Source organism: Paralichthys olivaceus, chromosome 15 (assembly GCF_024713975.1).
Source record: "Paralichthys olivaceus isolate ysfri-2021 chromosome 15, ASM2471397v2, whole genome shotgun sequence".
In the NCBI taxonomy this organism is placed as follows: Eukaryota; Metazoa; Chordata; class Actinopteri; order Pleuronectiformes; family Paralichthyidae; genus Paralichthys; species Paralichthys olivaceus.
Window position 1 is genome coordinate 414,748 of NC_091107.1, and position 15,253 is coordinate 430,000.

Below are 15,253 nucleotides of genomic sequence, written 5' to 3' on the forward strand. Positions count from 1 at the left end.
ACGTGTTAACATGGAGGAGGAGGGTTTATGACCTGTTCTGCAGCCAGACACCAGGGGGCGATAGAGACAGTGTCTGGAACTGATTAATGAAGATTTAAAGGGTTTAAATAAAATAAAAAGTTTTATTCATCATGGATAAAGTCACAGTTTCTGTATAAATATTTCATCTTTATTATTTTATTGAAATCAAACATATATTAAGGTAGTGAACAAATTAACTGAGAGATTTACATATTTTAATACTTTGGTGTTAGCACAGCTCAACTCAAACAAATAAAACTGCTGAAATGATTTCTATGAATATGATTGAAGGGAATAATAAAGTTTTAATATACTTCAACATGATTCACATCTTTTTAAGGTAAAATAATCAACAAGATAAGATAAGATAAGATAAGATAACATAAGATAAGATAAGATAACATAACATAAGATAAGATAACATAAGATAAGATAAGATAAGATAACATAAGATAAGATAACATAAGATAAGATAAGATAAGATAACATAAGATAAGATAACATAAGATAAGATAAGATAACATAAGATAAGATAAGATAAGATAAGATAAGATAAGATAAGATAAGATAAGACAACATAAGATAAGATAAGATAAGATAAGATAAGATAAGATAAGATAAGATAAGATAAGATAAGACAACATAAGATAAGATAAGATAAGATAAGATAAGATAACATAAGATAAGATAAGATAAGATAACATAAGATAAGATAACATAAGATAAGATAAGATAAGATAACATAAGATAAGATAACATAAGATAAGATAAGATAACATAAGATAAGATAAGATAAGATAAGATAAGATAAGATAAGATAAGATAAGACAACATAAGATAAGATAAGATAAGATAAGATAAGATAACATAAGATAAGATAAGATAAGATAAGATAAGATAAGATAGACTTTATTCATCCCACACTGGGGAAATTTCAACATTACAGCAGCAGAAGGGCATTTAGATAGAGATGAATAAAAATATAGAAATAAAAAAAATAAAAAATAAAGAAGGTCACAGAATTGTTTCCTACTTGAATTCAAATTGTTTCATTTCAGGAACATGTGACGACCATTTTATTTATGTTTGGGCTATAATGAATAGAATTAACATGAGAATCAATTTGATGATTTATGCTCTTGAATCTTGAATTAATTCAGTTCTGTGGTTTTTTCTTTATGAACATGATGGTGATTTTCTCTCGGACCATTTTGATCTGCAGTCCGTAGATGATGGCGTTCATGGCGGGAGGAACCACGTGGAACATGATGGAGGCGAGCTTCCTGTGGTCGGACAGGTGTGGGAAGCGATGGAGGACGATGATGACGGAGCCGGACACAAGCATGATGATGTAGAGGCGAGGTGGGAGGCGCAGGTCTGCAGCGCCCGGCCGTTCAGCACCTTGTTCCTGCTGCTCAGACACACCATGGCGATCCTCAGGTAGGTGAGCGTGACGCTGGCGAGGGAGCATGCCATCGTGGCCATGGCGCTGCCGAGGCCGTAGATGTGGTTGATGAGAACGTTTTCACATGAGAGTTTGAACAAGGAGGCGTTGTCACAGAACGGGTTGAATATGATCCACCTGCAGCGCGACAGACGGACGCTGAGGCCGACCAGGGTCGCAATCAGACAGAAGGCTGCCGCCCAGGCCGCCGCAGACAACAGCGCCACCATCCTGGTGGTCATGATGGCGGCGTAACGCAGGGGGTTGCAGATCGCTACATAGCGATCGAATGCCATGATCATGAGCACCGTGTGGGAGGTGCCTCCATGGAAGTGAGCGCAGAATGCCTGAAGAACGCACTCATAGTAATGGATGTAGCGCTGAGTCACGGGAGTGAAGACGTCGCTCAGCAGACGAGGGATGACCACGGTGGCTCCGAACGCGTCGTTGATGCTCATGTTGCAGAAGAGCAGGTACATGGGCTGGTGGAGGCTCCGCTCCGTGGAGATCAGCAGCACCAGGCCCACGTTAGACACCATGATGAAGACGTAGATGAGGAGGAGCAGGACGAAGGCAGGAACAGAGGAGGCAGGGCTGACCTTTAACCCCTCCAGCTGCAGGAGATCCACACTGACGTTGTTCATCCTGCAGAGGAACGATCATGATCAGCTGTCAATCAACACCTGAGAAAAAATGTTTCAGTCTCAGGTGTCAGAGAAACATTTAAACACTGATGTTACACAACACAACGTTCATTCACCACATCACATGTTCTGTTATCACTGCGTGTGTGTGTGTGTTTACCTGTGTGTGTTTACCTGTGTGTGTTTACCTGTGTGTGTTTACCTGTGTGTGTTTACCTGTGTGTGTTTACCTGTGTGTGTTTACCTGTGTGTGTTTACCTGTGTTGAACCTCCTGCAGTCACATCAGACCTGGACTGACTCACTTCTTATAAGACGACGCAGCGTCTCGAGGTCGTGACGTCAGTGGACGAACCGACACCCTGAGGACGTTCATCACTTCATAGCTGAGCAACTTCTGAACTGTGTGTGTATGTGTGTGTGTGTGAGAGAGAGAGAGAGAGAGAGAGAGAGTGTATGTATGTGTGTGTGTGTTCGGTTGTCATCCACATTGAAAACGTCTCTGGTTCAAATTTAAAATTATCAACAGTTTAAATCAGACAAATCTTTAAATATTAGAAAACAGAAAAATTCAAAGTCTGAACATACAAGTGCATCCGTTTTTGTTTTTTTTTTTGGGGGGGGGGGGGGTCTGAACGCGATCCCGCTGCCCTGACATTGGTCGGGAGTTCGTTCCACTCTGGACTTTGTTTGCTCTCAGCGATGGACGTGCCCGTCGACCAGCTGATGTAGAAGTGCTCTCGCTGGGGCCTGAGGTCGGACCAGTGCTCGGAGGTGGACGGGTGCAGTTGAATCGGATGCGGGCCCCAACAGGAAGCCAGTGGAGGTCACGGAGGAGGAAGGTCACATGGGACAATTTGGGAAGATTGTAAACGAGGCTGGGAGTTAATATAGTGTTGTGATATATTGTTGTTTGTGTGTTGAATGTTTTTATACAGTGTGCGTTACACTGAACCATGGGAACACTGAGCTCCACCAATAAGAGGATTGTGGGTAGTGTAGTTCTTCTCCTTGACATTGTGAATGAAACACATTTTTCAATCTGTGTTGTGTACCCATGTTGTATACCTGTGTGTACCTGTGTGTACCCATGTTGTATACCTGTGTGTACCCATGTTGTATACCTGTGTGTACCCATGTTGTGTACCTGTGTGTACCCATGTTGTGTACCTGTGTGTACCCATGTTGTATACCTGTGTGTACCCATGTTGTATACCTGTGTGTACCCATGTTGTATACCTGTGTGTACCCATGTTGTATACCTGTGTGTACCTGTGTGTACCCATGTTGTATATCTGTGTGTACCCATGTTGTATATCTGTGTATATCTGTGTGTACCCATGTTGTATATCTGTGTATATCTGTGTGTACCCATGTTGTATATCTGTGTGTATCTGTGTGTACCTGTGTGTACCCATGTTGTATATCTGTGTGTACCTGTGTGTACCCATGTTGTATATCTGTGTGTACCCATGTTGTATATCTGTGTATATTTGTGTGTACCCATGTTGTATATCTGTGTGTACCCATGTTGTATATCTGTGTATATCTGTGTGTACCCATGTTGTATATCTGTGTGTATCTGTGTGTACCTGTGTGTACCCATGTTGTATATCTGTGTGTACCTGTGTGTACCCATGTTGTATATCTGTGTGTACCCATGTTGTATATCTGTGTATATTTGTGTGTACCCATGTTGTATATCTGTGTGTACCCATGTTGTATATCTGTGTATATCTGTGTGTACCCATGTTGTATATCTGTGTATATCTGTCTGTACCCATGTTGTATATCTGTGTGTACCTCAAAGATGAGCTCGGACAGTTAGAGTCATGGAAACAGATCAATCTAAAAAATCAAACAAAATAGTATAATATAGTATTTGTAGTATAATGTAGTATTTGTAGTGTAACATAGTATTTGTAGTGTAGTATTTGTAGTGTAACATAGTATTTGTAGTGTAGTATTTGTAGTGTAACATAGTATTTGTAGTGTAGTATATGTAGTGTAACATAGTATTTATAGTGTAGTATTTGTAGTGTAACATAGTATTTGTAGTGTAGTATTTGTAGTGTAACATAGTATTTGTAGTGTAGTATTTGTAGTGTAACGTAGTATTTGTAGTGTAACATAGTATTTGTAGTGTAGTATTTGTAGTGTAACGTAGTATTTGTAGTGTAACATAGTATTTGTAGTGTAGTATTTGTAGTGTAACGTAGTATTTGTAGTGTAGTATTTGTAGTGTAACGTAGTATTTGTAGTGTAGTATTTGTAGTGTAACGTAGTATTTGAAGTGTAACATAGTATTTGTAGTGTAGTATTTGTAGTGTAACATAGTATTTGTAGTGTAGTATTTGTAGTGTAACGTAGTATTCGTAGTGTAGTATTTGTAGTGTAACATAGTATTTGTAGTGTAACGTAGTGTAGTGTAGTATTTGTAGTGTAACGTAGTATTTGTAGTGTAGTATTTGTAGTGTAACATAGTATTTGTAGTGTAGTATTTGTAGTGTAACGTAGTATTTGTAGTGTAGTATTTGTAGTGTAACATAGTATTTGTAGTGTAGTATTTGTAGTGTAACATAGTATTTGTAGTGTAGTATTTGTAGTGTAACGTAGTATTTGTAGTGTAGTATTTGTAGTGTAACATAGTATTTGTAGTGTAGTATTTGTAGTGTAACGTAGTGTAGTGTAGTATTTGTAGTGTAACGTAGTATTTGTAGTGTAGTATTTGTAGTGTAACATAGTATTTGTAGTGTAGTATTTGTAGTGTAACGTAGTATTTGTAGTGTAACATAGTATTTGTAGTGTAACGTAGTATTTGTAGTGTAACATAGTATTTGTAGTGTAGTATTTGTAGTGTAACGTAGTATTTGTAGTGTAGTATTTGTAGTGTAACATAGTATTTGTAGTGTAACGTAGTATTTGTAGTGTAGTATTTGTAGTGTAACGTAGTATTTGTAGTGTAGTATTTGTAGTGTAACATAGTATTTGTAGTGTAGTATTTGTAGTGTAACGTAGTATTTGTAGTGTAACGTAGTATTCACGTGAGTGACATTATGACTTGTGACCTCACACAGCCTCCGTGAACGGTTCAGTTTGAATAAAGTTGAGTTTTAATCTTTTTGGAAACATGGAGGTCAAAGTTCATGAGAAATATCAGCAGCAGAAATATTAGAAAACATTGATCAGGGTCAGCGTCACGTCACTTCCTGCTGAACATGATGGTGATTTTCTCTCGGACCGTTTTGATCTGCAGTCCGTAGATGATGGCGTTCATGGCGGGAGGAACCACGTGAAACATGATGGAGGCGAGCTTTCTGTGGTCGGACAGGTGTGGGAAGCGATGGAGGACGATGATGACGGAGCCGGACACAAGCATGATGATGTAGACGGCGAGGTGGGAGGCGCAGGTCTGCAGCGCCCGGCCGTTCAGCACCTTGTTCCTGCTGCTCAGACACACCATGGCGATCCTCAGGTAGGTGAGCGTGACGCTGGCGAGGGAGGAGCCCAGCAGGACCACGGTGTAGCCGAGGCCGTAGATGTTGTTGATGAGAACGTTTTCACATGAGAGTTTGAACAAGGAGGCGTTGTCACAGAACGGGTTGAATATGATCCACCTGCAGCGCGACAGACGGACGCTGAGGCCGACGAGGACGACCACCAAGAGAAGAGAAACCATCCACGCTGACACCGACAAATTCACCACCATCCTTGTGGTCATGATGGCAGCGTAACGCAGGGGGTCACAGATCGCCACGTAGCGATCGAAGGCCATGATCATGAGCACCGTGTGGGAGGTGCTCGCATGGTAGTGAGCGCAGAACGCCTGAACCGCGCAGTTCACGTAAGAAATGTATCGGTCCGAACCTGGGAGAAAGACGTCGCTCAGCAGACGAGGGATGACCACGGTGGCTCCGAACGCGTCGTTGATGCTCATGTTGCAGAAGAGCAGGTACATGGGCTGGTGGAGGCTCCGCTCCGTGGAGATCAGCAGCACCAGGCCCACGTTAGACACCATGATGAAGACGTAGATGAGGAGGAGCAGGACGAAGGCAGGAACAGAGGAGGCAGGGCTGACCTTTAACCCCTCCAGCTGCAGGAGATCCACACTGACGTTGTTCATCCTGCAGAGGAACGATCATGATCAGCTGTCAATCAACACCTGGGAAAAAACACAGAAACACGTTTTACACTCGTGACTCTTGATTCTGTCGTTATCATGAAAACAAAATAATCTGCTGACAAATGGAAACAAAACAGATTCTTTGATTCACAGTGTTTGATTGATTATCAGATATTAGGATTAACATCAGAGGAACACACAGAGGAACACACAGAGGAACATACAGAGGAACGTACAGAGGAACATACAGAGGAACATACAGAGGAACATCAGAGGAACATCAGAGGAACATCAGAGGAACATACAGAGGAACATCAGTGGAACATACAGAGGAACATCAGTGGAACATCAGAGGAACATCAGAGGGACATACAGAGGAACATACAGAGGAACATACAGAGGAACATACAGAGGAACATCAGAGGAACATCAGAGGAACATCAGAGGAACATCAGAGGAACATACAGAGGAACATCAGAGGAACATCAGAGGGACATACAGAGGAACAGACAGAGGAACATCAGAGGAACATACAGAGGAACACACAGAGGAACATACAGAGGAACGTACAGAGGAACATACAGAGGAACATACAGAGGAACATCAGAGGAACATCAGAGGAACATACAGAGGAACATCAGTGGAACATACAGAGGAACATACAGAGGAACATCAGAGGAACATCAGAGGGACATACAGAGGAACATACAGAGGAACATCAGAGGAACATACAGAGGAACATACAGAGGAACATCAGAGGAACATCAGAGGAACATCAGAGGAACATACAGAGGAACATCAGAGGAACATACAGAGGAACATCAGAGGAACATCAGAGGGACATACAGAGGAACAGACAGAGGAACATCAGAGGAACATACAGAGGAACATCAGAGGAACATACAGAGGAACATACAGAGGAACATCAGAGGAACATCAGAGGAACATCAGAGGAACATACAGAGGAACATCAGAGGAACATACAGAGGAACATACAGAGGAACATCAGAGGAACATCAGAGGAACATCAGAGGAACATACAGAGGAACATACAGAGGAACATCAGAGGAACATACAGAGGAACATACAGAGGAACATCAGAGGAACATACAGAGGAACACAGAGGAACATCAGAGGAACATACAGAGGAACATCAGAGGAACACACAGAGGAACATACAGAGGAACATCAGAGGAACACACAGAGGAACATACAGAGGAACATCAGAGGAACACAGAGGAACATCAGAGGAACATACAGAGGAACATACAGAGGAACATACAGAACCTGCTGATGCTAACAACACGTCCATCATTGTTCTCACTTCATCTATTCTTTCAAAACTAATCATTTCCTCTGAGTTACGATCGGAGGACGTTGCACTTTGTTCAGATTTGAGACGAATGTGATTATGAGATGATAAAACATATATTTATGTACAAATCCATTTTACTGCTTTAGTATTTTATTATTTATAAAGTAAAATAATCAAATTAACTCAATTTAAAATCATCAGGACAAAAGTTTTTGTATTTGACAATATGTTTTTTTTCTTCAACATTCTGCTCTTTGGACAAATAAACTTAAAAATGTATAGACACAGAAATATTATTATTATATATGGTATATTAGATATATTGTCACTGTATTTATATATATATATATATATATAAATACACACGAAACATGGCACACACACACAGACACACATTTTTACATATAAAAAATATCTACAATAAAGTATCATAAAAACAATCATATCATAAATAAAAAGGTAAGATATTGTAATTAAACACAACCTCAGCAGGTGAGTTTATATAAATCAAAGTTGTGAGTTTATAACAAAGACATAAAAAACATCAGTGTTTCTGGTTCAAATCTAATTTTTCACTTTAGGTTTAACATCGACTCAGTGAAATAAGATTTGACTTTTAATGTTCCAACATTTTCATATCAAAGTGTTTTTAAACCACATGAAGAAGAAATCCAAAGAGAAACAGAAGATTTTTTAATTTAAACCTTCAACACAGTTTGATTTCCTGCTGTCTGTGTGTGTGTGTGTGTGTGTGTGTGTGTGTGTGTGTGTGTGTGTGTGTGTGTGTGTTTGTGTTTGTGTGTGTGTGTGTGTGTGTGTGAGGCCAATTTTGCTTCAGTACCATCATGAATTCAAAGTTTTGTTTGAGGGTTAAGTCTCGGTGTTAGGTTCAGATTCAGGTAATGCATCATGAGCGTCCTCACAACTATAGAGATGTGCACGTGTGTGTGTGTTTACCTGTGTCGCTCCTCGTCCTCTCACCACAGCTGGACTGAATCACTCGTCTTATGAGTCGACAGCATCTGGAGGACGTGACGTCATCACTTCTGAACACGATGTTCATCAACTGCCATCCAATCAGATTTGATCACGTGCACGTTGTCTCAAGTTCATCAAGTATCGTGCACGTGATGTACTACATGCACATTTGAATTTACTCATATTTTACAAATTCACACACAAGTTCTCTATAGCCTCGTATTTATTGGTCTAAATGTGAAATGTTCCAAGTATCAGACAAAGAAAATTTACAATTTAGCTTCGAATAGAAACAGTTATATAATATAATATATATAACATTTACAGTTATTCATGTTTACAGTTATTCATGTTTACAGTTATTCATGTTTACAATTATGAATATTTACAGTTATTAATATTTACAGTTATTAATATTTACAGTTATTCATGTTTACAGTTATTAATATTTACAGTTATTCATGTTTACAGTTATGAATATTTACAGTTATTCATGTTTACAGTTATGAATATTTACAGTTATTCATGTTTACAGTTACCGACTTAATTTGAGTTGTTATCTCATTATAACGAGATCATTTAGTCGTTATCTATAAATACATATAAAACCATCATTACAGGGATTGTAGTTGAACAAGCTCACACATCACCAGTTAATTCAACCAGTTACACAAACTCCTGCATTCATTTAGTTTTTTAAAATCTAATTTAGCGTAAAGCATTTATAAAACAAATGCAGAAATAGTCGTACCCATAAACATATATATCAGTCGTTCATTGACATCGTGATCTCAAATTAATTTAATTTAGTATCTCAGGAAAACAAAGGTTCGTTACGAGATGATTAGTAAATTTATTGTTATCACGAGATAACAACTCAAATTCATGGAATCATATAATGTAAGATTCCATGACTGTTCAGGGCTTCAGTAGTTATGGATATTTACAGTTATGAATATTTACTGAATATTAGCGTGTTATTATAAAGTGTAAACGCGGCTTGTGATTGGACAGTGAATCATTTGAAATGTGTTTGTTTACTGTGAAACACTTTAGTGATTCGCTGTCTGACCTCTTTCATCTGCAGCCCGTAGATAATGGCGTTCAGGGCGGGCAGAGCCACTTCGCCCACTATGGCCGCCACCTTCCTGTGGTCGGACAGCTGGGGGAAACGGTGCAGGATGACGATGATGAAGGCCGACACCAGCAGGAGGACGTACACGGTCAGGTGGGAGGTGCAGGTCTGCAGCGCTCTGTTGTTCAGCACCTTGTTTTTGCTGTGCACGCACACGGCGGCGATCTTCAGGTAGGTGAGCGTGACGCTGCAGATGGACGAGCCCAGCAGGACCACAGTGTAGCCGAGGCCGTACACCTGGTTGATGAAGACGCTCTCACACGACAGTTTGAACAGGGAGGCGTTGTCACAGAACAGGTTGGATATAACCTGCCGGCAGCGCGACAGGCGGACGGTGAGGCCCAGGAGGATGGCCACCAATACCAACGCTGTCCCCCACGCTGCTACCGACAGCTTCACCACCATATTGGTGGTCATGATGGTGACGTAACGCAGGGGGTTGCAGATGGCCACGTAGCGGTCGAAGGCCATGACCATGAGCACGGTGTGGGAGGTGCTACCGTACAGGTGGACGCAGAACGCCTGAACCACGCAGTCCACATAGTGAATATAGCGCTCGGAGTTTGACATGAAAATATCTCGGAGAACATGAGGGATGATGATCGTGGCTCCGAACGCGTCGTTGATGCTCATGTTGCAGAAGAGCAGGTACATGGGCTGGTGGAGGCTCCGCTCCGTGGAGATCAGCAGCACCAGGCCCACGTTAGACACCATGATGAAGACGTAGATGAGGAGGAGCAGGACGAAGGCAGGAATAGAGGAGGCAGGGCTGACCTTTAACCCCTCCAGGAGCAGCACGTTGGGACGGAAACTCTGGTTTTCCATCTGTCACTGTGAACAAGTGACGACAGCAATGAACACAACATCTGGATGTTCAGTCAAATATGGAACATACGTCTGTACAAACACTCAGTCACTGTAGCTCAAGTTTCAGGAATGTGTTCGTTAGTTTTTAGTTTTCTACATTTTAACACAAAATTCTGAACTTTCTACTTTTGACATTTTCAATCTGACTGAATGGTTTTAAAACATTGAAGGGAAATGATCTGTTTTTTGACTTCGCATCATCGAGACACATTTCACCTCATTCACAGAGGAAGATTCAAGCTGCAGCTCAGAGACGACTGAGGATCGATGAAAAGAACAAACACAAAGTACAGTTCAAAAGAGTTTTCAACCAAAATCAAAGAGAAAATCAGATTAAAGAGCTAAAATAAGGATTCGAACAATAGAATAATAAAAAAAACTATGATGGTACAACCTTGTAAAATAGTAAAAACAGAAAAGACGAGTGGTTGTTGTGTGTCAGTTTAACACAACTGACGTAACAAGGTCAAGACTCGACGGTGGAGAAGAGACAAGATGGAAGAAAGAGAAGAATCAAACATCACCGATATGAAACTTCACTCTGGACTAAATGAAGAAAACTGGATTCAACACGTCGAACACATTTCACAAATCTTTTCTTGAACCTGTTTTAAGTTTTTGATTTGAGTCCGAGTGGTTGAAGTGAAATAATCTTTATTATTATAAAATTCTTTATTAACTAATGTGACGTCAGTCTCAGATACAGTCGAGAGAAATGATCTTCAGAGGGAAACTTTATACTTTTACTGGAGTAAAGAGGTGGAATCAGTACTTTAACACAAGTATGTGTACTTTGACTGAAGTAAAGAATGTGTGTACTTATACCTCCTGGTGTCACTCTCATGAAAGTGTTTTTACTTCAGTATCATTAAGAAGAAGAATTAAAAAGTTTCTACAGGATCAGTGAGCAGCTCTTTGTTTCATACACACACACACACACACACACACACACACACACACACACACACAGACAAACACACACACACACAGACACACACACACACAGACAAACACACACACACAGACACACACACACACACAGACAAACAGACACACACACACAGACAAACACACACACACAGACAAACACACACACACAGACACACACACACACACAGACACAGACACACACACACACAGACACACACACACAGACAAACACACACACACACACACACACACACACACAAGTACGAGTGAGTTTTACCTCGTGCAGCGTCGTCTGCCCCCCCACAGCTGCAGCTTCACACTTTTATAGGTTTGATCCTCTGCAGAGTCACATCACGTGACGTCAGCTGTTGTCACTGACGTCACGTGATGTGAAGCTGTAACATGTTCACATGTTTGATTCTTAGAGACGAATCAGGATCAGCTGTTTGTTTTCTACAGAAACATTAAAGAGACGCGTCGACGTGTTTGAGCTGAAAATAAAATGAACCAAATGATTTTTGATAAAAACATTCATGTTGTTTTTATTCAAATAAAATAATATGAACACAAACACACACACACACACACACACATACACTCACACACACACAGTTAATTGTCATGTCGTCTGTGTGTGTGTGACGAGGCATCAGGACAAACAGGAAGTACGACCTGCTCTCTACGCAGCTTCCTGTTATAGTCATCAAACCTTTTTCAGGACCTGAGGTCAGCAGGACCAGGATCCATTTACAGAACGAAGAGAAAACTCCAGAAACATCAAACTTCAGTTTGACGTCAGAGGTTTAAAATATTTATATGATAACGAGCTGCTGCTATCGAATCAGAATCAAAGAAATCCGATGGAGACATAAACAAGTTTAATAAGAGTGAAGACATCACAGTATTATTATTACACTGTCATTACTGGTGTTGTCAATGAGTCAGAATAGTGATAATGATAGATGTCATGGTTTTTATATATTTGTTGTCTATACATCATATATGTACAGTAACGTGCACATGTAACATGTTCTTTATGACACATTTGCTGAAATAAAGACTGAATCTGCAGTTTCTCAGTAACTTTACTCAACTAAAACAAGTCAGATTAACTTTACTTAACTTCAGTGATTAAACAACAACAAATATTATTGATTTTCTTGAATCATGACATTTGAGAAAATGATGAAAAATGAGAATTAACAGAAAAACAGAGAAGACGTGTTTCCTCTAAATAATATATTTAAAAACGTAACTGTTTATATTAGAATTATGAAACTTTTCTGGACTGAAACAGTTTAGACAGAAACTTTCGTATCTCTCTTGACTGGACTCCGTATATTATGGGGTTCAAGGTGCCGGGGATGACATGAAACAAAATGGCAGACAGCTTCCTGTAGTCGGAGTACTGAGGGAAGCGATGCAGGATGATGATGAAGGTTCCACATAAGAACATGATGAGATACACCATTAGATGAGTGCTGCAGGTCTTTAAAGCTTTACTGTTCAGAGACTTGTTTTTACTGGTCAGACAGACGATGGTTATTTGAGTATATGTGAGAACTATGCTGCCGATAGAAGCTGAGAACAGGACCACGGTGAAGGTGAGGCCGTAAACATTATTAACAAACACACTCTCACAGGAGAGTTTGAACAGCGAGGCGTTGTCACAGAACGGATTCATGATCTTTGTCCTGCATCGGTTCAGTCTTATGGTCAAACCCAGCAGAATCCCCACCAACACAAAGGCCACGCCCCAGGCAGACACTGTCAGCTTGATCACCATCTTGTTGGTCATGATGGCAGCGTAACGCAGAGGATGACAGATGGCCACATATCTGTCAAAGGCCATGATCATCAGCACCGTGTGGGAGGTGGTGCCGAACATGTGTGTGGTGAAAGCTTGGACCACACACTCGTAATAACTGATGAGACGTTCAGAGGGAGGACGCAGGATGTCTATGAGCAAACGCGGGACCATGATAGAGTTTCCAAGTATGTCATTAAATGGCAGGTTACAGAACAGGAGGTACATGGGCTGGTGAAGGTTTTTGTCTGTGAAAACTAGGACCACGATGCAGATGTTTGCTAAGATGATGAGGATGTAGGAGAGAAAGAAGAAGAAGAAGACGGGGTAGACGGACACCTGTGTGACCTTTACCCCCTCCAGCTGCAGGGTGACGCTGTTCAACGTGAAGTTTTCCATCAACCTGCAAACAACAGGTCACAGATGAGTTTTCACACGTCAGCATGTGATGCAGGTTTGAATAAACAGAGATTTAACTGCAGATAAATCCTGAAAAACATTAGAAATGAAAGACGATTTAAACAGATGAACGTCACCTTCACTTTCTGTGAAGTTATCAAACACTGAGACAACAAACTTCTGCTGAACTCGGGAGCTGGAGTCACGTTTATAGAGAAGTCGTCACCAGAGGCAGGGAACACCGATCATCTGGGAATTAACCAGAACAACATAACATCAGATTCAGGTTTCAACTTTTCTCCCTGAGCGTCTGTTCTCTGTCACTCTGCTGAGTGGGTTCATCTCCTGTGAGAAGAAGTGACAGAGTCTCCATCAGCTCCAGGTGAAGAGTGAAGCTGATCTGAGATCAGTTCTTAACAACCAGAGTTAATCTCCAATGTTCAGCAGAAACTTTAAAACATGAAGAATCTGAACAGTTTGTTACAGCAGCAGCTCTTCTGGGTCAGGAAGCAGAGGATCATGGGTAATATCCAGCTCAACACATTGATTCACTTTGTTTTTACATGAAAACACTTCGTCAGACACAGAGACCCACAGAGTTCATCCTGTGTGGCTGCAGGGGGCGCTGTTCATCAGGGACAGTGACACAGTGATGTTTAAAGGTCAAGTGATGAATGACAATGATGATTTGTTTCATGAATTATTATAAATGAACATCGACTGTTTCAACGCTGCAGATTCTTTTTAACTTGATGAGTTTTATCATCTTTGAGGAGTGTGTGTGTGTGTGCTCTTGTACAGCTATCTTTGTGAGGACCAGTCTGGCCTACAACCTACAGAGTGAGGACATTTTGTCTTTCTGACCTGCGGTGGACTGTTTGGGGGTTAAGACCTGGTTCTAGGGTTGGAATCAGGTTTACGTTAAGTTAAGGGTTAGCCACTTAGTTTGAGTGTCCTCACTAAGATAGAAGCACAAACATTGTGTGTGTGATTTCCCAGAAGTCTCAGTGACCAGCAGGTTCATAGAATCAAAAGCAGCGTTCAGGGGCCGACGGACAGGAAGTCGCTAACTGGAGACGACCTTCTTTACAGGTGAACCGGGTCGAACCTGGTGTGAACCAGGTGTGAACCGGATGTGAACCAGGTGTGAACCGGATGTGAACCAGGTGTGAACCAGGTGTGAACTAGTTGTGAACGATCAGTTTAACAGTGATAATCTCATATATGTCTTTTATATTATATTTATATTATATTTATATATTTCATCCTCTCTGTGCATGTTGTTAGCCTAGCTTAGCACAAAGAGAGTGAATCAGCAGTTAGTTCTTCTTTTCTTTCTGGTATAAAATGTTTGAATTTACCAAAGTGATGAAATTCTAAACATGTTGTTGTTCTTTGTGTCTCTGGTTCTTCCTGTTAATTGTAGATGAGTCCCTGCAGATTACTGCCCCCTGGTGTCAGCTCTGATAAACATGTCTGTTCTCCCTCAGGACTAATTACATCAGAAACTGTTGATAAGTGTTTTGTTGGTAACAGCTCATTAACGATCATCTGTGTTCAGAGACATTAACGCTCATTAATGTTGCCGTGGT

The 15,253-nt window shown here is 40.8% G+C and overlaps 3 protein-coding genes and 1 pseudogene across 3 annotated transcripts; all 4 read right to left on the minus strand.

Moving 5' to 3' along the window:
* Positions 1-914: 914 nt before the first annotated feature.
* Positions 915-2,674, minus strand: LOC138413813 (olfactory receptor 52E8-like; annotated as a pseudogene).
* A 2,507-nt stretch (positions 2,675-5,181) lies between these two features.
* Positions 5,182-6,486, minus strand: LOC138413811 (olfactory receptor 52P1-like). Its single transcript, XM_069539901.1, has one exon. It carries the CDS (start codon positions 6,228-6,230, stop codon positions 5,310-5,312), a length of 921 nt encoding a protein of 306 aa, XP_069396002.1. The 5' UTR covers positions 6,231-6,486; the 3' UTR covers positions 5,182-5,309.
* Positions 6,487-9,396: 2,910 nt separating this feature from the next.
* Positions 9,397-11,823, minus strand: LOC109648229 (olfactory receptor 52N5-like). The gene is made up of 2 exons (XM_069510200.1): positions 11,733-11,823; positions 9,397-10,489 (listed from the first exon to the last, which is right to left on the minus strand). The coding sequence occupies exon 2, from the start codon at positions 10,481-10,483 to the stop codon at positions 9,542-9,544; it is 942 nt and encodes a 313-aa protein (XP_069366301.1). The 5' UTR covers positions 10,484-10,489; positions 11,733-11,823; the 3' UTR covers positions 9,397-9,541.
* Positions 11,824-12,725: 902 nt separating this feature from the next.
* Positions 12,726-13,761, minus strand: LOC109644427 (olfactory receptor 8G17-like). The gene is made up of 2 exons (XM_069539912.1): positions 13,748-13,761; positions 12,726-13,668 (listed from the first exon to the last, which is right to left on the minus strand). Exon 2 carries the CDS (start codon positions 13,659-13,661, stop codon positions 12,726-12,728), a length of 936 nt encoding a protein of 311 aa, XP_069396013.1. The 5' UTR covers positions 13,662-13,668; positions 13,748-13,761.
* Between the last annotated feature and the right edge of the window lie 1,492 nt (positions 13,762-15,253).